At 41.4% G+C, this 27,590-nt stretch overlaps 1 protein-coding gene across 1 annotated transcript in view; it reads left to right on the top strand.

The window, feature by feature from the left end:
• Positions 1-27,590, top strand: part of LOC123752510 (T-box transcription factor TBX20) — a gene marked incomplete in the record, with an annotated part of 253,446 nt that overhangs the window by 191,422 nt on the left and 34,434 nt on the right. The window contains 3 exon segments of the mRNA XM_069321775.1: positions 8,405-8,506; positions 10,108-10,279; positions 11,532-11,693. Of these exon segments, the coding sequence (XP_069177876.1) occupies positions 8,405-8,506; positions 10,108-10,279; positions 11,532-11,693 (436 nt within the window).

A 27,590-nucleotide genomic window follows, 5' to 3' on the forward strand; every position in this document is an offset into this window, starting at 1 on the left:
AGTTAAGCAGCATCATTAGGCAACATCACCGTGCCAAGGTAACTGACAAAAGGAAAATAGTGGAACAAATCAGTCGCTCTGTACCCTGGTACAATGTGGTTACAGTTGACAGTCCCAACCATTATGGACGAAGGGGAGGTGGCCGCGGAAGAGAATTAGTAACAAACGTGAATTCGTCTTGGATACAAATACCATTGGAGATTTGGGATGGAAGTAACAGCTGAGCAGCTGCAGAACCTGTCGTGAGAATGATTCACTGCCTTGATCACAACTTGAGACAGTGTAGTCACCTAATAATTATGAATATGAGAAGAATGGAAACCCCTAACATAGTTTGACGTTAGAAAACACTTTGTCGAATAAAGATTCCCCCATTTTGCAACTGCAAGATTATGTAAGTTTAGGGGTTAGTAAAAGTTAATCTTGTTGCTTGATAAGCCTCTTCACTTGAGAGAGTTAAGCAAGTTTCAGCTGTCTGAGTTGTGGGATGTTATACAAGCTGTTATGCCGTTGTGTTTACTCATAGGACGAGTGACGCTGCCCAATACACTCGCCCTTTAGGGCCCAAATTTTAAAATTAAAAAACACTGGATACATCATAAGATTACCTCTAATCACTTTGGATGACCTCTAATCACCTTGGATCACCTCTAATCACCTAGGATGACCTCTAATCACCTTGGATCACCTCTAATCACCTTGGCTTGACCTCAAATCACCTCAACAATACGTCACTGTGGACTTCCAAGAACAAACATGATGTCATTCATCATGTTATTAACTTGGAAGTCAACCCATTCTTTCACTAGTTACAGAAGTCGACCCTTGGGTCTACAGGATTACCAAACTGTAATGTCAACGTTTGGCCGCCGCATCATCTTGCGTGTGGAGGAGCAGAATGGTTCGCCAGCTATCGTTACTGAGACAGTTGAACTGTATAGCCGTACGTAATCTTTAAATGATTACAGACCCCCAGTGGATTACGTAATATGCTCCTCCCATGCTCCCTTCGGCACACTGTTACAATCCCCCGTCACATGCTGGACGGTAGAGCGACGGTCTCGCTTCATGCAGGTCGGCGTTCCATCCCCGACCGTCTAAGTGGTTGGCTACCATTTCTTTTCCCAGCCATCTCAAATCCCTTCCAAGTGCTATATAGTCGTAATGGCTTGCCGTTTTCCCCCTCCCCCCCCCCTCCCTTCCGTCACATCAGTTCCATTAATTCAGTTCTTAATTAATTATATTTATTAATCACCAGTATGGCTTCAAAATATGTCAATGGCTTGATTTTACATTACACGAGAATAGCCAAGATCACAGCATGATGTTAAAAGTCGGGGAATTTAAAATAAACATGTTAGCTAAACCCCCCTCGTCGTCACCAGACCCTCCTCGTCGTCACCAGACCCCCTCGTCGTTACCAGACCCCTCGTCACCCCTTCCCCATCACCGTCACCAGACCCCCCAAGAGTGGCAGCGTCACCAAAGTCACTGTCAAAACAGAGGATGAATCACCACTCAGCACGCACCACCGCCACTTCTAAATGACCCGGCCATAAGCGAAGAACCGGCAATGAACGATGCCATTAATTGCGTGAATCTTTCATGCACAGCGTGACATTCTCTTGGGTTGGAGGTCGGTGGATGGGGGGAGGGAGCCAGGGCAAGCCTCCCCCCACCCACCCCACACCCAAGAGACTCTTGAACTCTCATGCATTCTTCCGGTAATTGTCAAGAACCTTGTGAATTGTTCTTCCACCTTCTTTATTTCTGCAGAGTCTCAGACAAGCGTTAAAATATCGCTATTGCGATCAGGAGAGACCGACCGATCCATGTTATGTCTATAAGAACTATCCACACGAGAAATTAGACCAACAAACTTGTGGTAAATGAGGACACAGTAATTCTCTATTTCACGGGCAATAAATCAGTTACCAGTTTTTGTTCTTATTGGAAAGCAGAGATGATTTAGAGGACACGACTCCTAAGCAAGCGCTTATGAAAGGGTCTGAAAGTGACAGTTTGCTGGCGCTGAGCCGCAAACTGCCGGTAAGAACGGACATTATTAGTTTACTCACCTTTAGTGGGTAGAATTATGCATGACTATTCCAACACTTAGAATTCTGAGTTTCACGCTCGTCTCTTTTGCAACGCAGTACAGAAGCTAACAAGCCTTTTGCAACTATAGTACAGAAGCTAGTTACCGTTGTCGTCTGTAACTAGTTACAGAAACTAACATATCCCATTATACAACAATGTCACGACAGAGTGCATAGTCACTCAACCTAAGGTCCCCCAGAGTTCATAATACGAAGTCGGCGTAACTTAAGTGTCTGTTATCTCAGTGTTGTGACGAACTTCACATCGCTCTGGCTCACGTAACCAGCCGTTCTTCACTCTGGCTCACGTAACCAGCCGCCCTCTCAACTAATACGTCTGTACGGAACCCTATAATAAGCAATGTAACAAATGCTACAAATATATTACACACAGTAGCGGCTCTGAAAAACCCACGTTTTCTATGGAACGATTTGTTAGGTTAGGAGGAGGGGGGCGTGAATTTGTTGGTTTCTGGTCAGGTTAAGACGTTAAATTCTCTAAGTTATGGCAACTGTAGACAAAGTTATATGCACATTAGCAGCAGAGAGAAATATTATTAGCTGTTCAGGAAACAATACCACAGGGAATTAGTTGATAAGAAAATACTTATATTTCATAGTATTTTGTAATCTACAGATGCATATAAAATCTTAAAGTATACCATGTAAAAATAATATTTTAGTTAAGTTAATATTTTAGCTCACCATAGCCCGTGCTACTTGGAACTTTTGTTTCGAGTATCTAAATATAAAATAACAACAACAATTTTAGTTATATAAAAATACATACAGTTAATACATGATACAATCGTAAAATTGGATGTATAAACCCCACATTACATAAAGCACCAAAGCCCAGAGAATTTTGGGCATATAGCACACTCATATATTTAACTGACGTGTTACTACCTAGAGTCACCTTATGTCTGAATATATATGAGTATGATATATTATCACTAGTGTTACAGGCTACCGTATCACGATTCATCAATCTTATAAGTATCTTCTTACGAAAACTGTACATCATTCCTCCGCCATGACGGCTCAAGTCTATTAAATAGTTAATGAGCTTGGAAGCCCTGCTATGTCGGTCTCAATCCAATATTATTATTGTTATAAACAGCTTCGATTCGCTATAAAATGTTCATAATAAACAAAGCCGCCATGACTGAGGGAAAGATGTACATGTTCCGAAGGCCTCGTCATATATATAATTGTGGTTAGGTTGCTTCTTTGAAGAGTTCGTTCTCGACTCACAATCGGTCTTCCTGGGTTCGAATCCCGGGCGGGACAAATATTTAGACATGTTTCCTTTCACCTAGCAGTAAATAGGTACCCGGGAGTTAGTCAACTGTTGTGGTGTTGTATCCTTGGGAGAGTCAGTAGTTTAACCTTGGGGGAGGACCTCAATATAAGCCTAAAGTATATATAATCACAGGCTGCCTGTCCCGACAAAACGAAATATAAATTTATAAAACAATAATCAAATTTATTTAATTTCCCTAGGCCTAAATTTACCTTACTATGACAATTCACAACAGTTGCTAAACTCCAATGTAAGTCTTTACTGCTAGGTGAACAGTAGCTTCAGGTGTAAGGAAACATGCCCAGACGTCTCCGTCATGCTAAGGAATCGAACCCGGCTCCGATCTGTTGTCAACCAACCGCGCTTATTACAACGGTAAAGGCAGCCCGCCCTCATAAACAACAGCCACGTGGTCGTTAATACGCCAGCAATGAGGATCATTGTGCACAACTAAACTGATTAAGCAGCCGCTCCGCTGGCTAAATTCATTCAGTCCAGAGACCAACCCCCCCAAAGACTCATTCATCAGTTTTAACAAATTGTTCATTCAAAATTGGAATTCCCTCAAATATACAATTAACATTATTATATATTAGCATATTGTGAATATTTAGGCATAGGTTACGTTAGGTGTTTACATTCTTTTGGCAATTATTCGTATTTGCACAACCCGTCCTCGACTCAAGTCCATTACATCCAGCGGTCAACCCCACAGACGCATTCATATATTTTAACATGCTGTTCATTCAAAACGGGAATTTTCTCAAGTATAAATTAATATTATAATATATTAGCATATTGTGTATATATAGGCATAGGTTAGGTTAGGTTAGGTGTTTAGGTTCTGTTGGTGATTATTTGTATTTGTAGTACGTGGGTGAAGCATTTACAGCGTTGTGGTTCGAACAAAATTCGTCAGTGAAGCACTTGTTCCGGATATGTTCGAACGTCAGCAGTTGTGAGTCGTGTGTAAACCGCTTTTCATTCATAAACAGGGGGTTTGGCGGGTGCATGGAATCACTTTTGGATCTTTGTTTGGAGGACGGGCTGTATTCGAAGAGGTCATCAGGGAAGCAATGTTCAAGAAATGCTCGAACGTCCCAGCCCGCAACCCGTCCTCGACTCAAGTCCATTACATCCAGCGGTCGCCCCCACAGACGCATTCATAACTTTTAACTTGCTGTTCATTCAAAACAAGAATTTTCTCAAATATAACTTAGTAATATAATATATTAGCATATTGTGCATATTTAGGCATAGGTTAGGTATTTAGGTTCGGTTGGCGATTATTTGCATTTGTAGTACGTGGGTGAAGCATTTATAGCGTTGTGGTTCGACAGCCCGTCCTCCAAACAAAGACCCAAAAGTGATTCCATGCACCCGCCAAACCCCAGCTGTTTATGAATGAAAAACGGTTTACACACGACTCACAACTGATGACATCCGAACACTTCCGGAACAAGTGCTTCACTGACCAATTCTGTTCGAACCACAACGCTGTAAATGCTTCACTCACGTACTACAAATACAAGTAATCGCCAACAGAACCTAAACACCTAACCAATGCATATATACGCACAATATGCTAATATATTATAATATTAATTTATATTTGAGAAAATTCCCATTTTGAATGAACGTGTTAACATTTATGAAAGCGTCTGTGGGGTCGTTCACTGGATGGAATGGACTTGAGTCGACGACAGATTGGAGTCATGTGTAAGCCCCTTTCCATTCATGCACAGGGGGGTGGGGGGGGGGGGGTTGGCGGCAGAATGCAATGAACATTTGTTGATGAGGACGGGCTGTATTAAGTTCTAACTTTTCTCAAACATTGAATCGTTCGGGCATTTTGTGAGGTACAAGTCGTACCTCACAAAATGCTTCACCCACCTACTGCAAAATATAAATCATAGTCAACAAAAACCAAAGCAGCTAATCTAGACCTAACTATAAAAAAATATTAAATTAATATATCATCTCAATTTGAGTAAAATAACGATTTTGAATGCATAGTACTGTAGGAACCTCTCATGTTACTTCCACATATGATATTACATTTTACACTAATATGTAATATCTGATAAGCTGATATTACACTAATATTACTACTAACACAGATATTTCTACTCCTCGCTTATACCACTGATACCTGCACTACAACCATAAGAAATACAGATACAAAAAAAGTATAATAATTAAAAAATATATTTTAAATTCGACAGTTGAATGACAGTATGCCAAATGTATCTTACTAACAAAACATTACGTCAATAAAATGCCTGCTTCCCATAATTCATCGTTACTCTACATCATGTACAATTACACTGCCATTCTGTAGCTTTTTTTTTTTACTTGTTAATTTGTTTTAAATTTCACGCTCGGCATATCAACAACAACAGCCAATTGCAACGAGGCCATTCAGGGTGATTGATGACGTCACATGTAAACACAGTGCGCTATGGCAGATGCGCAGTGACCACCCAGTGAGGGGAAAATTAGTCATTATAATTGCTGCTTTTGCTGTCATTCGTTTGTTTGTTTGTTTCTTGCATTTGGGGAGGGGGTTTAGTACGCGTGTTTTCATTGGTGGTTCGTTGTTTGCACTTAGAATGCACTTTTAATTCATACTGTGATTTCCATAAGTAGCAGCGGATATAATATGCAAACTAGGATGTATCTCTGATGTAGAGATATTTTATTAGCGGTAGACGACGTGACGCGAATGTTACTTGTAATATTGTTATTAGTTTAGAAGTAGAAGAAGTAGAAGTTTTGGAAGTAGATGAGGCTTTGGTGGTGGTGGTAGAGGTAGTAGTAGTTGTTTTACAAGTAACATCAACTGCAGTAATAGTAGTAGTATCATTATTTGTAGATTTACAAATAATAAATAGTAAATCATAGCAAAAATAATTATATAGTACAAATACTATTAACAATACTATTCAAAATAATAACAGTAGCGACCTTAATGACGCCAATGACAAAATGACAATAATAATATTTTGAAGCCTAACCATCCAGGATCACTGTAGCAAGTCATAGCGACCCATGCAAGATCAAATTCGGTTCTGAAACGCGGGTTAAAATGCAGATTCAGCCACAGGAAGCGAGACTTGAGTCCTCTCACTAAAGTCTAATTAAAGTTAAACTAACTAAAGTATTTCATATTTTTAATTGATTAGGTTTCTTTCACTATCTGCATTTGAATAAAATTCTTTTTACAGTTTTTACTAGTTTTTTTTAACTGCCTTCATTATAAAATATTCGTCTGCCTTTAGTCAGCTTCCAGCTCCGCTGTTTATATTGTTATCTTCCTGTATATATTTTCCTGTTTATATACTTTCTGCCTCTTGCCATAAAAAATATGATGCGCTGTTATGATAGGCTCCGTCTCGCGCCCACACTCACTGTCACTCTCCCACTGTCACCATTCTCTCTGTCGCTCTGTCTCCCACTGTCACCGTCCAACCTGTCCTACAAAGAACGTCGCTTTTCGCTCGTTTGCGTTATATAAGGCCAAAAATGGTCGTACTAGAAAATGTAAGTGGCTGGCGAAAGTGACGTACTGTCCTTTAGCTTTGATGTCCAAAGGGTATTGGAAAGGATGGGGGAACGTACTGTCCCGTTTCTGTTTTGGGTCCTCTGGTAGGTTAGGAGACGATACATTAAATTACAACGGTGTCACCATTCAACCTGTCCTCCTGCAAAGAATGTCGCTCTATCTCCCTCCTTCTTTGTCTCTCCTCACACCCGTAACTCATCAGTCACCCCTGAGCACGTTCTGGCCCCATCACCCAAACATTGACACCCCTGACTACGATTTCACCTCTTCTCCTTATGAGTGAGGCCCTTGTTTACGAGCTCGTTCGGCGATCCAACGACGTGGTTAGACGTACGCAAACTGCCCCCGAGCCATCCACGGCAGACGTAAACTATGGTGTTTACCGAAACTGCCGAGCCTGTTTTTACGACGAGGCGGTTCCTGGCGATTATTGGCTGAAGGGAAGAGTAAGTGTGTCTGGGTTTGTGTTCGCGTCATTGTACTCCCCTAAACCTACTGCCAGGGACGAGTTGTAGCTCCCGGGCTCTATATTTGTAGCTATTGGTGGCTTACTGAAATCTCATCTTCACTCGTGTTTTATTATCTTTTACTGCGTTTTCTTTCGCAATGAAAATGGAATAAGCTGAAAGTTCTAGCTTGTTCCATCTTCTCACTCGAGGCATAACTAAGGTCTATACACCGGGGGGGGGGGGGGGGGGGGAGATTATCAAGACCATCGCAATTACTAACAACCGAGAGGTCTATCTTAATCCTAGAATCAGCTTAGAACACTAGTGCTGTATCAGGTAGACATACACTGAGGTATGATACAGTACACACGTTTCGGTGTATGAGTCTCAACACAATACTGCTAACGTGAGTTTTACCAACTTTACGTCCAATCCTCCTGGTTTAGATAGTACTTTTTGAAACTATGTGGACCATCGTACATATATTGACGTAATGGACAATTAAATATAATTCTAATAATACCAAATTCTATGGTATTCCGGAAAAAATAATTCTAAAAACCAAACGGAAATATTCCTAGGTCTAGTATAGCATATATATATATATTAGGCCTAGGATGGTTAGGTTAGGATTTATTACCAACAAATACAAAACCTTTTCCTGTTTGTCCAAACTCAACAGTAGCATACTTTCTAATTGTCCATTACATCAATATATGAACGATGGTGCACAGCGTTACTATAAGTACAATTTAAACAGGAGGATGGGCTGCAAGTGCACACAATAATAATAATAATATAAAAATAATAATATAAAACTAATAATAAAAAATAATAATAATATAATAATAATAATAATAATAATAATAATAAAAATAATATATAAAATAATAATAATTACATTTTTATCTTACTTTTCGAATATTTCACGTTTTTCTTTAGATAAATTGTTCCCTAACCTTGCTCGTCCTTGTCACTACTGCAGACGGATGTTCCCGACGGTGCGGGTGTCCTTCACTGGGCTCAGGAGTGAGGATAGGTACCTGGTCCTCCTCGACATCGTCCCTATGGATAACAAGCGATACAGGTGAGTGTTACTGCCTAACCGTTGCCACAGGAGGAAGAGGAGCGCTATGCACGTAGTGTTCCGCTTTCTCGATCAATTTGATTATATTCAGTCTGGGAGACTATTGGTAGTTTTAACATTAGGCAACTTTCTCCTGTTGTTTCAAACCCCATACTATGTTACTGGCGTGTACGGGCTCACCATAGCCCGTGCTACATGGACGCTTCGTTCTGAGTAGCTAAATCTGAAACAACAACAACATACTGGCGTGTGCATGCGTGCTCTGATTTGTGTTGTTAGGCATGTATGTTAGGGCACAAGTCAACCCGTCCTCCTAGTAAAACGTCGCATTTTGACGTATGCTCTACCCAAGGTCAAAAACTGTCGTACTGGAAAATGGTTGTGGCTCGATAAATTGACATACTCTCCCGTTTTCTGTTTTGGGTCCTCTGGTAGGCTAGGATACGAACACATTAGTACGACAGTTTCTTGACGTTGGGGAAATCTTAGGAGGACGGGCCGCGTAGGTAGGTATTTTGTGCATGTTGACACAGGTGTGTGAACATGGACAGGTGTGTTGTGTGTTAGCACGTGTGTGGAACTAACAAGGAGACTTAGACAGCCTACACTAACAATGAGGTTGCCATTAGAGGTAGTAAATTAACCTGGTGTGCAGTCATCGGGCCAACAATGTTGTCAGAAGTCTAAAGTGTTGTCAGAAGACCATCAAGTGCCACCTGTGGACCAACAAGGGTCGTCAGTAAGCCAAGTGTTGCCCGTCGCCCAGAAACCGTTGTCAATGTGTTACTTGTGTTGGCAGAAGGCTTGCGAACGTTGCTTGACCGCTAACGAATGGTGTCAGCAGCATATAAACAAATGACAATAATTATAATACATTTATCTCCAAAGGGCCACCAGACTTTTTTATATAGTCAAAGGTACGTGTTGTCATTATAAAAAGGTGTCAGGAATGGACAAACAGGTGCTATAAGAGGCATTAAGGATAAGAATATGTTAATATTCTAAGGTTTGATACATGGAACGTCTATTTTGCAACAAGGACTGGGAGGACGAAAAGAATGTGTGTTTATGTTAGTATACCCTAACATAAACTACAGTTTATGTTAGGCTATACAATCTTTCCCACTAAGAGCAGCTCCTTAATACATTTTTCTCTTCCTCCCACTTCTCCTCTCACCCCATTGAGTGATCTTCTCTTCTTATATCTGTACCTGTGACCGCTCTCAAGGGTCGTGATGGGTAGCGTAGTCGACGGGATTGATAACATTTTGGGGTATTGTTGAACACAGGTGGGCACACAGGTAGAACATTAATGAACATTTCCTTAACATAGCTGATGGTAAGCCTTACTATAATAATTGTCCCTGGAACACAATTTACCAACTTGCAGGGAGTGTTGTCAGCCAGGGTCACTATAACAAGTGTTGTCAGCCAGGGTCACTATAACAAGTGTTGTGAGCCAGGGTCACTATAACAAGTGTTGTCAGCCAAGGTCACTATAACAAGTGTTGTCAGCCAGGGTCACTATAACAAGTGTTGTCAGCCAGGGTCACTATAACAAGTGTTGTCAGCCAGGGTCACTATAACAAGTGTTGTCACAGGTACGCGTACCACCGGTCCTCGTGGCTGGTGGCAGGAAAGGCCGACCCACCGCCGCCCTATAGGCTCTACGCTCACCCAGACTCTCCCTACACCGGCGACCAACTCAAGAAGCAGATCGTCTCCTTCGAGAAAGTCAAACTCACCAACAACGAGATGGACAAACACGGCCACGTAAGTGAACGCTAAATGTAGTTACTACTAGTTTAGTCCCCGCAACTGAATGCCAAATGCAGTTACCTCTCTCACAACATTGGGGGATCGAACGTCGACGCTGCTAAAATGTAAAGCCGTTGCCCAATCGACCAATCCATGTGGATGTACATGTTTCGTCGTATTGGGAGGATGGTATATCATTTCTAGCTCGATATCAACTGTGTTGCTATCGTTACACATCACTATGGGAAGTTAGGCATTTTGGCCGGTCAGCACAGTTTATGGGAAACTAAATCATTTTGGTTTAGAGTTGGTCTTAAGACCTATATCCTAATAATCCTTAGTCTGTAGAGGATTTCTGTTAAGATCTCCACAGTTGATTGCAAACTAATGTGTGTGTGTGTGTGTGTGTGTGTGTGTGTGTGTGTGTGTGTGTGTGTGTGTGTGTGTGTGTGTGTGTGTGTGTGTGTGTGTGTGTGTTGGGTTTAAAAGCCCCATCAACCTTTCGACTACAGAGTTGTTAAGGTTGTAATAACTTATTGGCCAACCAGCAAGTATACTTTACACTTGAACACAGTCTAGTTCTAAAGTATAACTCATTGTATATTCACCGAGAAGCTGGGTATACTCTTGGTGTATATATATATCTGAATGTTCAAGACTATGGCAATTTTTGTTAATTTTAGTTTAGTTAAAATATACACAGAGATGCTATATTAAAGTAAAAATATATTACACATAAATACATAAAGCATAAACTCTCGGCATAAGAATTTCGTGTTTGAGATTTGTACATAAATGAAATATTTGAGATTGTACATTTGGACAATCACTCTTAATTAAAAAGATACATGCAAATTATTGCATATTTATTATATTTTTAGGCAATAAGGTGTAGCCAGTTTCTCGATGTATTTGCACTACGAGTATACCTTAATACAACACCATGTTCAGGACGAAAGTATACTAACTGTGGCCTGTGGCCGAATTAACCCTCCCGAGGCTGATATACCATAACCCCCGCAACCCGTCCTCATTATACAACGCCGCAATTTGACGTATACTCTACTTAAAAGCCAAAAATTATACTAAAAAATAGTAGCAGGTCGCAAAATTGACATATTCTCCCGTTTTTTGTTTTGGGTCCTCTGGTAGGTTAGGATAAGGGCACTTTAGTACGACAGTTTCCTGGCGTTGGGGAATCTTATGCAGACGGACTGGACACCGACACCAACCATACAATAATCTCAGGTCTCTCCCCCTTCGGCAGATCGTCTTGAACTCCATGCACAGATACCAGCCAAGGATCCACTTGGTGAGACGGCAGGACTCTGGTCAGGGACCCGTCGCTGAGCTCGACCTTGAAGACCACAAGACCTTTATTTTCCCCGAGACCGTCTTCACCGCTGTCACCGCCTACCAGAACCAGCTGGTGAGTGAGTGGCTCTTCAATGACAATTCTCAGGGCGTATCTTAGTACCTAACATCTCTTACTTCCTACCAATACTCTCCTCTCGTAGCCTAGTACATAGTCTAAGTCTGTAGCCTAGTACATAGTCTAAGTCTGTAGCCTAGTACATAGTCTAAGTCTGTAGCCTAGTACATAGTCTAAGTCTGTAGCCTAGTACATAGTCTAAGTCTGTAGCCTAGTACATAGTCTAAGTCTGTAGCCTAGTACATAGTCTAAGTCTGTAGCCTATAGTCTTAGACCAAACCCTAGTACATAGTCCTAGTCTGTAGTAGCCTAGTACATAACTTAGATCAAAGCCTAGTACATAGTCCTAGTCTGTAGTAGCCTAGTACATAACTTAGATCAAAGCCTAGTACATAGTCCTAGTCTGTAGTAGCCTAGTACATAGTCCTAGTCTGTAGTAGCCTACTACATAGTCTTAGACCATAGCCCAGTATCCTTCAGTACCAGTATCTATAAATTTCATGACATATTTATTATATAAATTAATGTCAAAAGAGATATACCCACATACCTCAATCAGCAACTGGACCGAAGCAAAAGACATCAATAACTTTCCTGACACAATAAATGTATCTTCAGCTCACTTAACGGACGGGTCTTAAAGCGATATTGCATCACGTTAATAAGCGTCCACGTTTCTAACCCTTGCTATATAGCCTAGCTCACTACCGCTCACCAAGCACTAGCAAACGACACTGACCCGTCTTAGCGAGCTCCAGATACCAACTGAGGTCTTCACCTAAACTGCTCTACCCTAAGCTGCGAGGCTAAACGACTCAAATTGGGTAGTTTGGGGGTTGGACCTGAGTTGGTGGACCTGAGGTTACTGCAATTCTTGTCTCAATAAATATGCTTCAACTTGAATGTTTTAGTTAAACAGATTCTAACAAAAAATAATCTAAACTTGGCAGAACTAGAAAAAGTTATAAATAGTTTTCAATTTTTTTTTTTTTTTTTTTTTTTTTTAGTATCACCGTTAGCGTTAGTGGAGAGCTGCCCGATATACCAGACACGGGGGAAGATATATACCTATAATACCAATGGTATATATATATACACTTCTCAGATAACACATCTCGCATGACACTAGTTATCAGTGTAAGGGCGGGGGGAGGGGTAATTTATACAGGCTGAATACTGTCTTCGAAACAATATATCATTATATTAACTTTTTATTTCAAAGATTGACGGTATAATTCCTCGCTACTTAATTATATACGGAGTGAACCAAATCATTAATATTTGTGTTGTCACATGTAAAAGCGACCTTCAACGAGATGACAAAGTTGTGCTAAGCAATTTAAGGAAATGACTGCCATATTAATTTAGGTTTCTTGTAGCGCGATTATTCTCTGAAATACTGGGCTTAAATTTCCATTTTAAGTGGTGAATGAGGTGAAAGAATTACCACTTAGCTTAAGACTTTAACATCCGCGTCTGTTTACTAACATTTGTCAGTTGTTTATCATGAAGTTTGTTTGCAACGGGGCAAGTCTTTTCGTGACATGATGGTGTTAATATACACGCTCTCTAACCACTTGGGCCGGACGGTAGAGCGACGGTCTCGCTTCACGCAGGTTGGCGTTCAATCCCCGACTGTTCAAGTGATTGGGATCCATTCCTCCCCCCGTCCCATCCCATCACAAATCCTTATCCTGACCCCCCTTCCCAGTGCTATATAGTCGTAATGGCTTGGCGCTTTCCCTTCCCTTCTCTCTCTCTCTCTCTCTCTCTCTCTCTCTCTCTCTCTCTCTCTCTCTCTCTCTCTCTCTCTCTCTCTCTCTCTCTCTCTCTCTCTCTCTCTCTCTCTCTAAGTGAATTTTAGCGGCACTCAATTCGAATCATACTTTAAGTCAAGGTATTTATCAAAAGAAAACGCTTAGCCAGTGTAACTATACAGCAATTGAAATGGATATGAGGACGAGGAGCTGGGATATGAGGACGAGGAGCTGGGATATGAGGACGAGGAGCTGGGATATGAGGACGAAGAGCTGGGATATGAGGACGAGGAGCTGGGATATGAGGACGAGGAGCTGGGATATGAGGACGAGGAGCTGGGATATGAGGACGAGGAGCTGGGATATGAGGACGAGGAGCTGGGATATGAGGACGAAGAGCTGGGATATGAGGACGAAGAGCTGGGATATGAGGACGAAGAGCTGGGATATGAGGACGAAGAGCTGGGATATGAGGACGAAGAGCTGGGATATGAGGACGAGGAGCTGGGATATGAGGACGAAGAGCTGGGATATGAGGACGAAGAGCTGGGATATGAGGACGAAGAGCTGGGATATGAGGACGAAGAGCTGGGATATGAGGACGAAGAGCTGGGATATGAGGACGAAGAGCTGGGATATGAGGACGGGGGTGAAAGAACAGAAGACTGGACAGATTGACCAATGAATAAATTTCAACTCGGTCGTGTGTGTTGTATGCGATACTATACAGCTGTATTATACACACAATGGATTATACAGGCGTAGAGTGGCGCAATGGATGATGGGAGCGTCACCACATCAGTGAGGTTGAAGCCATCACTGGATGGGTGATCGCGAGGATATCCTCGCCCTTGGCTCTGGGATGGGATGGAAGGCCTCGATAAACTCGCACTGCCTTTTCCTGTCCTCCCGAGAGTAGTAGATCTTGTCACTCTGAAATGCTTCAGGGACGATTAATATTGATTAAAAGTCCCACCACAAATGAACAAATCCACAAGAGCCGTGACGAGGGTTCGAACCTACGTTCGAGAGGATCCCACCACAACTTTGTGAAAAGCAGCTATGCCAACATCCGTCCTCGATAGGTGCCTCCATCTACGTCATCTGGTGACACTATCTACGCCAATTAGTGCCATCATCTACGCCAGTTTGTGTCACCACAGGCGTCAACTGGAGCCGGCACATACGCTAATGGCTGTCAACCATATTAGGCCAATTTTCACTATACATGCCAATTAGTGGACACCATTTGCGCAAATTGCGTTGTTGCTAGACTCCAGCCAGAATCCCGCATTATAGGCCAAAAGGAATCACGACTCGCTGCTGTATTTAAAAATACAATAACCACCAAATACATCAAATGCATTTGACTGCATCCACACCAAATATGTATGCAAAACCTAGTGTTCCGCCCCTCCCCGCCCCCTACCGGCATCAAATGCAACCAGTGCGTTTTACCGCCCAAAAATATCACACCCAACAAATGCGAAAATGTGAAGTGTGATTCACTTTTTTGGGAGGTAACCCTCTCCGTGATTATACAGGAGAATTGTTACCAGCGGGAGGGTGCCACAGAGCACCGCTGGACCACACCACAACCACCCCCACCACACCCCCAACACAGGTCAAAATACACACGCAAAAAAAAATATAAAAATAGAGCCACCAACAGCAGAAATGATTAAGTTATTCTGCGTCCCGGGGGAAATCGTTGAACATTATCCCAATACGCTGACTGTGGCATTGAACGCCGCCTGCCAAATGCCGTGACGGGTAATTGTCGGAATTGGAATTAGTGGGATTAAAACAGCGAGTTGACGAACGGTCCACGGAATCACTGTCTAGCTTTGATACGGTAAACCTCCCCAGCCACGGCAAGCATGACCACAATTACACAACAGTTTGCTGCCGATAACCCATTGATTGCTGCCCCAATACACACACACACTCACACACAAAACACCGATACAACTATGTATTGCCTTTTTTTTTTAATACAACCGATACCCCGTAGTAGAGCAGCGCCGGGGGTAGTGGCAGATGCGATAACCTACGAGTCAATGTATTCGTAATTCAGGAGGATTTACTACACTACAGCCATTGTGGGACGACCCGACGTGGTTGGGGACAGCACTCTGATGGTATTGATATGCTAATGAATTATTGACACTGTCACTTACGCAGCGAGGCGTCGGTAGTCGTGAGTTTACTGAGTACTCTACTGACTGGTGACGAGGCGTCCGTGGTCGTGAGTTTACTGAGTACTCTACTGACTGGTGACGAGGCGTCGGTGGTCGTGAGTTTACTGAGTACTCTACTGACTGGTGGCGAGGCGTCCGTGGTCGTGAGTTTACTGAGTACTCTACTGACTGGTGGCGAGGTGTCCGTGGTCGTGAGTTTACTGAGTTTACCTTTCATTGTTATAATTATTGGTGACAATATATATATATATATATATATATATATATATATATATATATATATATATATATATATATATATATATATATATATATATATATATATATATATATATAATAGGGAGAATTAAGAAGAACTTTGAGATTATATAACGCTTTAAATTAAAAATATATATAACTGTTTAAGGTTAAGTCTTTTAAGTTTTTTTAACGCCTTATAATCAAGGGTATTTAGCAGGAGGGTGAGTGCAACATTCTTACCTGTTGAATATGTGCAAGCAACATGTAACGGGATGAAGGAAGTGACTGTCAGTCCAACTATTTCATATGTGCATGACTGTAAACACACACACACACACACACACACATACTACAGAAGGATAAGGGACTACCTGGGAGAAGTGCAGTGGGAGGAAGAACTTAGAGGAAAAACAGTGCAAGGTATGATGACCCAAGTCATATTGAAATGCAAGGAGGCTGAAGATAGATTTATTCCAACAATAAAGACAAAAAGCAGGAGGGAATATAATAACCCATGGTTTAATAGACAGTGTCAGGAAGCAAAGGTGAGAAGCAGAAGGGAGTGGAGGAAGTACAGAAGACAAAGGACAGAGGACAACAGGATTAGATGTAACAGAGCTAGGAATGATTACATTAACATAAGACGAGTGTCGGAAAGAAATTATGAGAACGATATTGCAGTCAAAGCGAAAAAGCAACCAAAATTACTACATAGCCATATAAGAAGGAAGATGTCGGTAAATGACCAGGTGACAAGACTGAGGAAAACAGAAGGGGCATATACAGAAAGCGACAAGGAAATCTGCGAGGTACTGAATGCAAAATTCCATGGAGTGTTCACTACCGAGCCTGAGCAGCTCCCATTGTTAGAAGAGATTACCCAAGATGAAAGACTATCAGATATAGAGGTGACAGCAGAGGATGTAATGAAACAGTTGACAACACTGGATGCAAATAAAGCTGTTGGACCAGACAAAGTATCACCGTGGATACTTAAAGAGGCAGCGCAGGCTCTAAGCGTGCCTCTGGCAATGATCTTCAATGAGTCACTTATGTCGGGAGAATTGCCCAGTTGCTGGAAGGAGGCAAATGTCGTACCGATTTTCAAAAAGGGGGATAGGGAGGAGGCACTTAACTACAGACCCGTATCACTGACAAGCATCCCCTGCAAAATACTTGAAAGAATAATTAGGCTAAGACTTGTTGAGCACCTGGAGAGCATTGGGTTTGTAAACAAGCACCAACATGGGTTCTGGACAGGGAAATCATGCCTAACAAACCTTTTAGAATTCTATGATAAAGTAACAAGGATAAGGCAGGACAGAGAAGGCTGGGCAGACTGCATATTTCTTGACTGCCAAAAGGCCTTTGATACGGTACCGCACATGAGACTGCTATACAAACTTGAGAGGCAGGCAGGAGTAAGCGGAAAGGCCCTAGTATGGGTGAAGAACTACCTAACAGGAAGGAGCCAGAGGGTAATGGTAAGGGGCGAAAAGTCGGACTGGCGAACAGTAACAAGTGGAGTACCTCAAGGATCGGTGCTGGGACCAATCCTCTTTCTAATTTACGTAAATGATATGTTTACAGGAGTGGAATCATACATGTCAATGTTTGCAGATGACGCAAAATTAATGAGAAGAGTTGTGACAGACGAGGATTGTAGGATCCTCCAAGAGGACTTAAACAGGCTACAGAGATGGTCAGAGAAATGGCTACTGGAGTTTAACACCAGTAAATGTAAAGTTATGGAAATGGGATCAGGTGACAGGAGACCAAAGGGACAGTACACAATGAAGGGGAACAGCCTACCTGTAACGATTCGAGAAAGAGACCTGGGAGTGGATGTGACACCTAATCTAACTCCTGAGGCACATATAAATAGGATAACGACAGCAGCGTACTCTACACTGGCGAAAATTAGAACTTCATTCAGAAACCTAAATGAGGAAGCTTTTAGGGCGCTTTACACTGCCTACGTGAGACCCGTCTTAGAGTATGCCGCGCCATCATGGAGCCCCCACCTGAAGAAACACATAAAGAAACTGGAGAAGGTTCAGAGGTTTGCGACGAGGCTTGTCCCAGAGCTACGAGGGATGGGATATGAAGAGCGGCTGAAGGAACTGAACCTTACGACACTAGAGAAAAGAAGGGAGAGAGGAGATATGATAGGGACATATAAAATACTCAGGGGAATTGACAAAGTGGAAATTGATCAAATGTTCACACGTAATAATAACAGAACGAGGGGACATGGGTGGAAACTGGAAACTCAGATGAGTCACAGAGATGTTAGGAAGTTTTCTTTTAGCGTGAGAGTAGTAGAAAAATGGAATGCACTTGGGGAACAGGTTGTGGAAGCAAATACTATTCATACTTTTAAAACTAGGTATGATAGGGAAATGGGACAGGAGTCATTGCTGTAAACAACCGATAGCTAGAAAGGCGGGATCCAAGAGTCAATGCTCGATCCTGCAAGCACATATAGGTGAGTACATATAGGTGAGTACACACACACACACACACACACACACACACACACACACACACACACACACACACACACACACACACACACCACATTAAGAACATTGTGCGAGGAGCCTATGCTACACTTTCTAACTTCAGAATTGCTTTTAAATACATGGATGGAGAAATACTAAAGAAATTGTTCACGACTTTTGTTAGACCAAAGCTGGAATATGCAGCGGTTGTGTGGTGCCCATATCTTAAGAAGCACATCAACAAACTGGAAAAGGGGCAACGACATGCCACTAGGTGGCTCCCAGAACTGAAGGGCAAGAGCTACGAGGAGAGGTTAGAGGCATTAAATATGCCAAAACTAGAAGATAGAAGAAAATGAGGCGATATGATCACTACGTTCAAAATAGTACCAGGAATCGATAAAATTGATAGGGAAGACTTCCTGAGACCAGGAACTTCAAGAACAAGAGGTCATAGATTTAAGCTAACGAAACAAAGTTGCCGGAGAAATATAATTAAATTCACTTTTGTAAACAGAGTGGTTGACGGTTGGAACAAGTTAAGTGAGAAGGTGGTGGAGGCCAAAACCGTCAGTAATTTCAAAGCATTATATGACAAAGAGTGCTGGGAAGACGGGACACCACGAGCGTAGCTTTCATCCTGTAACTACACTTAGGTAATTACACACACACACACACACACAGGCTGACTCCATACACAGTTTGAAATGTAGATATGATAGAGCACAGTAGGCTCGGGAATCTGTACACCAGTTGATTGACAGTTGAGAGGCGGGACCAAAGAGACAAAGCTCAACCCCCGCAAGCACAAATAGGTGAGTACAAGCAAAATTCAAAACCAACGGACTGACTTTCCCTATACACAGCTATCCCCCCCCCCCCGCCCCCCTCAACCCAAACCCCTCCCCCCCCCCCAAACCAGAGTTATTACATGCGAGCGCGAGCGCGCGCACACACACATACAAGGAAGGCATTCCGTATCAATAGGCAGAAGATACAAGGTGAATGGGCCGTAATGGAGAGCCCCGACCAACGGACACCCAATGGGAAGGTAATGGTCGTCATATCTATCCTGACAGCGCTGTTTACAACTCCAGGTGAAAGGTAAATAGTGAGAGGGCGGAAACTCGGGCAGGTATGTGTGTGTGTGTGTGTGTGTGTGTGTGTGTGTGTGTGTGTGTGTGTGTGTGTGTGTGTGTGTGTGTGTGTGTGTGTGTGTGTGTGTGTGTATGTGTGTGGAGAGAGAGAGAGAGAGAGACAGACAGAGAGAGAGAGACAGACAGAGAGAGAGAGACAGACAGACAGAGAGAGACAGAGAGAGAGAGAGACAGTAACCTGGGAATCATCATACAGATATCCTGCCAAGGTAGACGGATATGCGTATCGAATTCCCACGTCCTTGTGAGCCAATCAGGAGCCGAAGCGCTGGTCACAACGATAAGAAATCTGCCACGATGATGTTCAACCCCTGAGTGACCTTGTTCCGGTACAATAGAGCCCAATAGGCTCTATAATCTGTATACCATTTGATTGACAGTTGAGAGGCGGGACCAAAGAGCCAAAGCTCAACCTTCCGCAGGCAATTTATACATATTATATCAGCCAAACTTTATACACCAGCAAAATAACCACAGAACAGTTAAGTGGAGGTACAAATACACAAGTATACACAAGCATAATATTTATACACAGAGCACAATACCACATTATTGACAGATTTAACGTATACAGTTCTATAATATCCACAGTCACAATTTAAATAAAATTATATTATGAAACTATTGTCTCTTATATTATCAGTATCAAGAAAATATTCAGAGGCAGTATACCTACTCACAAACTATCCAAATAGCCACTAGAAACACACACACTACCTAACCTTCGGCTACCTAACCTAACCTAACCTATAAAGATAGGTTAGGTGAGGTTAGGTAGGGTTGGTTAGGTTTGGTCATATATCTACGTTAATTTTAACTCCAATAAAAACAAATTGACCTCATACATAATGAAATGGGTAGCTTTATCATTTCATAAGAAAAAAATTAGAGAAAATATATTAATTCAGGAAAACTTGGCTTATTAGGCAAATCGGGCCTTGCATAGCAGGCCGAGTACGACGTTCTGGCTACTAGGTACAACACACACACATATATATATATATATATATATATATATATATATATATATATATATATATATATATATATATATATATATATATATATATATATATATATATATACTACTTCTAAATAATTGCACAAAGAAAAAATCCACTAAAAGTCAATTTCATAATCTCTATCCAGTCGGTGACTTGTCTTCAAAGTCCATTTGATACACTGATGTCCTGACAGGGAGAAATTTAGTCAAGTCCACACCCCGTGTGTGACTACTTGTAGCTTCGGGCCAGGCTGACTGATTACTGCTATATACGCTCAGAGAGGCTGCGAGCCTAGTCCTTGGCACTCCTATAACAAGGAGACTCGGGAAGAGAGGAAGTGAATTAAGTTATGGTATCTCCCTTGCAGAAATCATTCTTTTTTTCTGTGCTGTTTTCTTCTCCATCGGTTCAAGAGTCAAAATATATATCTTTAATCTTTCCCAACGTTATTTAATAAAAAAAAAAATGGTATTAACGCAATTTTGTTAATACTATATATATTAAATTTAATATTAATTTGGTATTAAAGATTTTTTGGTATCAATGGCTGGAAGGTATCGCAATAGCATACTGACCAACCACCACAAATACTAAGTCCTGAACATATACATTTTCAGCGTGTGCATGCAGAGAAATAGGATACAACTCTGAGTATATATTACTAATGTGAATGGTGAATTCCCCGCTGTTTATATGGCTTTCCTTTAGTTTATATATATATATAAACTTTTCTTTCCTATATACAGTATATATATATATATATATATATATATATATATATATATATATATATATATATATATATATATATATATATATATATATATATATATATATTACTCACCAGGAATATTTGCATAGAAAACGGGTGGTGAAGCCAGGGAGGGAGAGGAGCAGGTGGTACTACTGGTCACCCCAGTCATGCTTCCCAGTTGTCCCCTGTTTATCTATGCAAATATTAATTATAAGAGATTAATTGCTCTCTTTTATGGCGCTTAAAAATTGTGTCGAAAGCAAACATTGTACGATACTTTGATACGCGTTGAATAGGGGAGGTATTTTATGAATGTCAATACATAACAGTCTGTGGAGGTTTGTGTATGCAAAGTACACTACCCTCCCATAAGCTGCTAGGGTGATCAGAGAGGCTCGCGGCTTGTTTCCAGAGACAGTAAATTACTTCCCGTCCATTATGTTGACAAGAGCTATGCATTTCTTGTACAAAGCTCATCATATTTTTATACTCACATAAATAACGTCCTTTGTCGCTCATCACTCGCCAACTGCTGCATTTTAAGTGAATCAATGACTATTCATCAGAGGGGGGACAAATACACCGGCTAAAATATGCATTAGTGTATCATTAATTGTTATTGGTGAATTAAATAAATGAACCTTTGCGTGGAAAATATTGTAAATTAATGTATACAATCTGTATCGATGGATTAGTGTGTCAGTAATTTGTACATTTGAATGTAAAGTTCTTTGTGGTGTGGGTTAAACGTTTGGAAAAGTCTTGCAGGTGTCTACGTCTCTATTGTGATCTTCGCAAGAACATTCACGTTCACGAGAGGAACGTTGTTGAGGAGATTTGGAGTGGCTATGGTGCCACACAAACAATTCGCTTATGACATGTATGATGCAGACAGCGATGTTCGTCTAGAAAAGTCACGGGGAAGCCTTGAGGCATCAGGTGTATATATGTACCTCTCTATTTTGAGGAAGCTTCGAGGAAGCCGTGACGAAGCCTCTCATATACCCGCCAAACACACACCGAAACTACGACGTTGCTACAACGTTCGAACAAGTTTTAACTCCTCCTAACCAGTTATAACAACCAATATAGCAAGTTGTAACAACGATCTAATACGTCATAAACACGTTAAGCCAAGATGTAACAACTTTATTACAAGTTGTAACAAGCGGAAAATTGAGACAGTTACGGTTTGTGTTTCCAGGGATCTATGCTTTATAACTGAGTGCTAAATTATACTTGTTACAAAAGCCGGAGATAATACTTAAATAATTAGGGGGTAAAAGTCAAATTGTTGTGAATTCCCTCTCACATTGGTCTTCATGAACATGATAAAGTTGATGCTCTTGCTTCAACTTTATTCCCTTGCTAAGGTTGCAGTAAATAAAGACAATGTTGAACGGAATCTTGGGCTCTCAAATAGATCCATTAAAAGTGTCATTAGACGAGAACTCTTAGATGAATTTGAAGGAAATAAAATAGTGCAAACAGGAACTAGCAGATTCTTTATCACAATAAGATGTGTCAAACAAAGTATGTGTATGGGGCAAGTAACAAAATCAGGAGATTAACAGACGTTATCTTGAGATGATTTCGGGGCTTAGTGTCCCCGCGGCCCGGTCCTCGACCAGGCCTCCACCCCCAGGAAGCAGCCCATTGCAGCTGTCTAGCTCCCAGGTACCTGTTTACTGCTAGGTAACAGGAGCATCAGGGTTGAAAGAAACATTTTGCCCATTTGTCTCCGCTTCCACCGGGGATCGAACCCGGAACCTAAGGACAACGAATCCGAAGCGCTGTCCACCCAGCTGTCAGGCGGACGTTGTCACAACTCGAGTACGACTTGGCTGCAAGTATCTCTGGCAATTCGGCTTGTAAAGGGACCTAGATGAAGTAAAGTGTGTGGACAAATATAGGAGACACACAATAGAGCATTACATCTTAGACTGTGTAAAATCTGAACCATATAGATAATCTAAACTCACGTTGCATGAAATGCCAAACCATTTTGGTTGGTGCTGATTAAACCTACCAGTGGATGGAAGGTTATTAAGGCCACCACAACAGCTTGCCGGATATGAGCATTCATTTAGGCCCCTTAACTCGACGTTTGGTTCATCCCACAGCGCCAGTTCTGCTTACCAAAAATGGCCCACTAGATACTCACACTAAAGGAAGCTCTCGGTGTATTTATCCATTCCCCTCTTCTCGATGTAGATGTTAACAATGACCGCTCCCCTCTGCATCGCTACCACTCACCCTGCAAGAATCAAGGAAAAAACAGAATTAGATTCAAAAACTTTATTTGTAACAACTTACACAAATCATTACAATAATGACTGGACTAAACAAGTGTACAGGAGTCTATATCTAACTCACTTTTTTGGCACAGAGTAACATTCAGCTTCAAAGGTTATATCTATTGGAGAAACAGGAAGTTTAGTTTATCATTACAGTGTTAAGATAGATACTGGCACGATTTACATCACAAAATTTGGATGATTGAGAACACAATTTGAAGGAGAACTAGTATAAACTAATCATAACATTATGTTAGAGAAACGGACACATCCTCAGCCTTCTGAGGTGAGCCCGGATCAAAATAATTCCCAACATACAGCTCATACATTATACATCTACATGCAGGTGATGAGTCACAATAACGTCGTCGTCCCTTCACTTTCTAGTGTATGGTCTGGTCAACATTATACATCTAACTTCAAATATAACCAAAAAATGCTCGATCGTAAGTCATCTCTTTGAGGCAGCGAAGAAGTCCTGGCCGCCGCTATGAAGCCCAGCATGTGCCCTTAACGCACTCACACTGTTGGTTCTGTTGATCTACAGTTCACCCACGTACAGCAGCAGCTTGCTTTACGTGGGTGAACTCCCACTTGTCTTGATGGATGAGTGACAAACACTTATAAACCCATTGTAGTCTGAGATTAAATAACATAACACAAATCTCTACAAAAAAAAAATTTTTGTTTTTCCGCATACAATACTTGATGGTATATTTTTTAATAGTCTTAGTGAGAATTTGTTAGTTCCCATGATAGGCAGGGAGCGGTGTGTCGGGCGAGCTATATTATATATATATATATATATATATATATATATATATATATATATATATATATATATATATATATATAATATAGCAGATTTATCATGTTCATGAAGACCATTGTGGGAGGGAATTCACAACAATTTTACTATATATATATATATATATATATATATATATATATATATATATATATATATATATATATATATATATATATATATATATATATATATATATTATATATTGCTGTACGTGCGTGAACTCTCACTTGTCCTGATGGATGAGTGACAAACACTTATAAACCCGTCCGAATTGCCGTGGCTCTCCGCCTTGCTGCCCCAATCCACACCGAATACAGGTGTATTTGCGGCGAGGCAAAGGCCGAAAGGTACGGACGGCATGGCCTTCTCTGCCAAAGGACAGGAGGATGGCATGTAAGACACGGCGAGGTCAATGACATTATTAAGAGAAGCCTTACCACAGCCGGTTGTCCAGCAGAGAGAGAGAGCCCCGTTACCTAATGTCCCGCAACTCTGATGAGCCTATCGGTCGCCCAACAGTCTACCATTCTAACCCCTGGAAGAATGGTAGACAGTTGGTGTGGGACTACACTTGCGTTTCAACTTTAGCCAATACCTATGTTGACTTCAGTGCTACACAAGCAGGAGGAGCTGCCAATCACCGGGAAGCGGCCAAGTCACGTAAATACAGAGACCTTGAGCACCACTACAATTTTGTCCCCATTGCCTCAGAGACACTTGGTGCCTGGGGTAAAAGTTCTGCTAGCTTTTTGAAGGAGTTGGGGTCTAAGCTAATCGAAACAACTAGAGACCCTAGAGCTGCCAGTTTTCTTTTCAGCGCCTTAGTGTGGCAAACCAGAGAGGAAATGCTCACTGCATCCACGGTTCCTGCCCGCCATCTGAGGAGCTGGAGGAGCTGTTCAACTTGTGACAAGCAGCCTTGCACCCTGCATGTAATCAATATTGTAACTTTTTTTGTGTAATGACATTTTCAAATAAAGTTAGATAAATATACACACATACCAAAAGAATAGGGGTGGTAGGAGAAGAAAATATCAAAGTGTTCAGTGAGGATCCACAAGGTCTTCTCTGAGTACTCTTTATTTTCTTCTCCGAGGCTATGGGTCCCTACACTTGCACCAGAGGTGGTACCCCTTCTATATATAAAAAAAAATAAAAATATATATACACACACACATACACACTCCGGCTCTGTGCTGACTAGGAAAAAGAGTGGTTAATGCAGTGTCCAGACCGTGAAGATATTACGAATATATCATCTGATCTTTTTTCCCACACGCATGTACGAAATTTTGCTGGCTGGGGAATGTCGCAGGTTTTTAATCTAGTTTTTTTTTCGTTTTCTTTTTATTATTGATGAGGCTTTGAAACACTTTTTTTTTTTCTTGTATCGGTTGAAGCGTTAGAATTTATTTAGGTGAATCTGATATTGCAAGTTTTGGTGATGCAATTGTAATCATGTTTTGTTTCTTTTTTTTTTATCTCTAAAGTATTCTTTCAACTATTGTCTTATGAGCCCAGAACTGTATGTGGATATTGCGTATTATTTCATTATTGCCAAGTTCTACTGCCCTGAAGAAAGTGGTAAGTAGAAACCATTTTTGTTTGACGAAAACTCCCAACCTAAGGTTGTTGTTGTTCTTATAGATTCAGCTACTCGGAACAAGTTCCAAGTAGCACGGGCTATGGTGAGCCCGTAACTTACCTGGCACAGGAGCGGGGCAAGAAGCACGGGCTATGGTGAGCCTCGTGGACGGGAGATGTCTCCCGTCTCGACCCTAAGGTGATTTATTGGTGGTCTGGTCAGGCAGTTGGTCTCTGTAATGATTGCTAATTTGCTACCCTGTGCAAGGATGTTTTGGTCTAATGTTCTTATCATAATTTGTTGAAGAATGTTTAATTAACGACACACGGACTATAACGAAGTGTAATTCTAGTTTTGAGGTATGAGGACTAATTTGTATTGCTGTGCACCTCATGCCTCGTACACCTTATGCTAGAACCAACAGTGTGCTGTCTCTCAACGCACCTCGCCTCTTGACTTTGTTCTACTTTGTATCGATGGCATAAAGCAGGATCCGTGACGCTGATAAGATTGCAAAAGTTACGCCAATATACGCGACCAAAGACCGTCCTCCAATAACCAATTATCGAAGTATAATATATATTATATAAACTTGTAACGGGTTTGTTGATTACTCACAATATTACGACAAAACAAACACGGTTTTCGTAGAAGAAATCAACTACAGTACAAAGGTACGGTTTTTAAAAGAATAGTATATGCAATTTTTTATCACAAAAAAGAAAATGATATATATTTTGAATATAAGCAGAGCTCTTGACTGTAGTCAGCAGTGCCGCCTGTGTCGATAAGGTCTCTACTTATTGTATTAAAACAGGGGTCTCGAAAACTGTTTAATTTAAGACACAAAACAACCAAACATTTTCAGATATTGCGACATATAACACTGTATAAACCCCCTCCCCCTCTCCCCCTCCCTCCCCCTCTCCCCCTCCCTCCCCCTCTCCCCCTCCCCTACCTATCCCTCCCCTCTCCTCCCCCCTCTCCGCCCTACCTGCTTCCCCCCTCCTCCTCCCTCTCCTCCCCCTCCGCTCCGCCCCTCCTCCTACCCCCCCTCCTCTACACCACCACACACACGCCCCCAATCCCAAAAATATACAGCTAGACGAGTATATATTTCTTTGTGTGCAATACTCTGAGTTTATTCTATAATGACTAGGAATCATTTCTATATCTAGCAGTCATACGTTATACAACGAGCCAATTACTTTAAGACAGAAACAAAAACAGAGCTGCGTGCGGACGCTTGTCAAAACAGACCTGTAATTGTCTTGTCCAAACTGGAGATTGCCTCAGATACCACACTCTTGATTGATTGATATTAAAAGACTTTAATAGGAACAAAAATTAATAAATTTATAATTGAAGTGAATTATCAGGGGAAAGCGTCAAGCCATGACGACTATATAGCACTGGGAAGGGGTTAGGATAAGGAATTGGGATGGGACGGGGGGAAGGAATGGTGTCCAACCACTTGGACGGTTGGGGATTGAACGCCGACCTGCGTGAAGCAAGACCGTCGCTCTACCGTCCAGCCCAAGAGGTTGAGCTTAATAAATAAATATGAAATTTCTGAGAAAATCC

Source organism: Procambarus clarkii, chromosome 10 (genome assembly GCF_040958095.1).
Source record: "Procambarus clarkii isolate CNS0578487 chromosome 10, FALCON_Pclarkii_2.0, whole genome shotgun sequence".
Taxonomy (NCBI): Eukaryota; Metazoa; Arthropoda; class Malacostraca; order Decapoda; family Cambaridae; genus Procambarus; species Procambarus clarkii.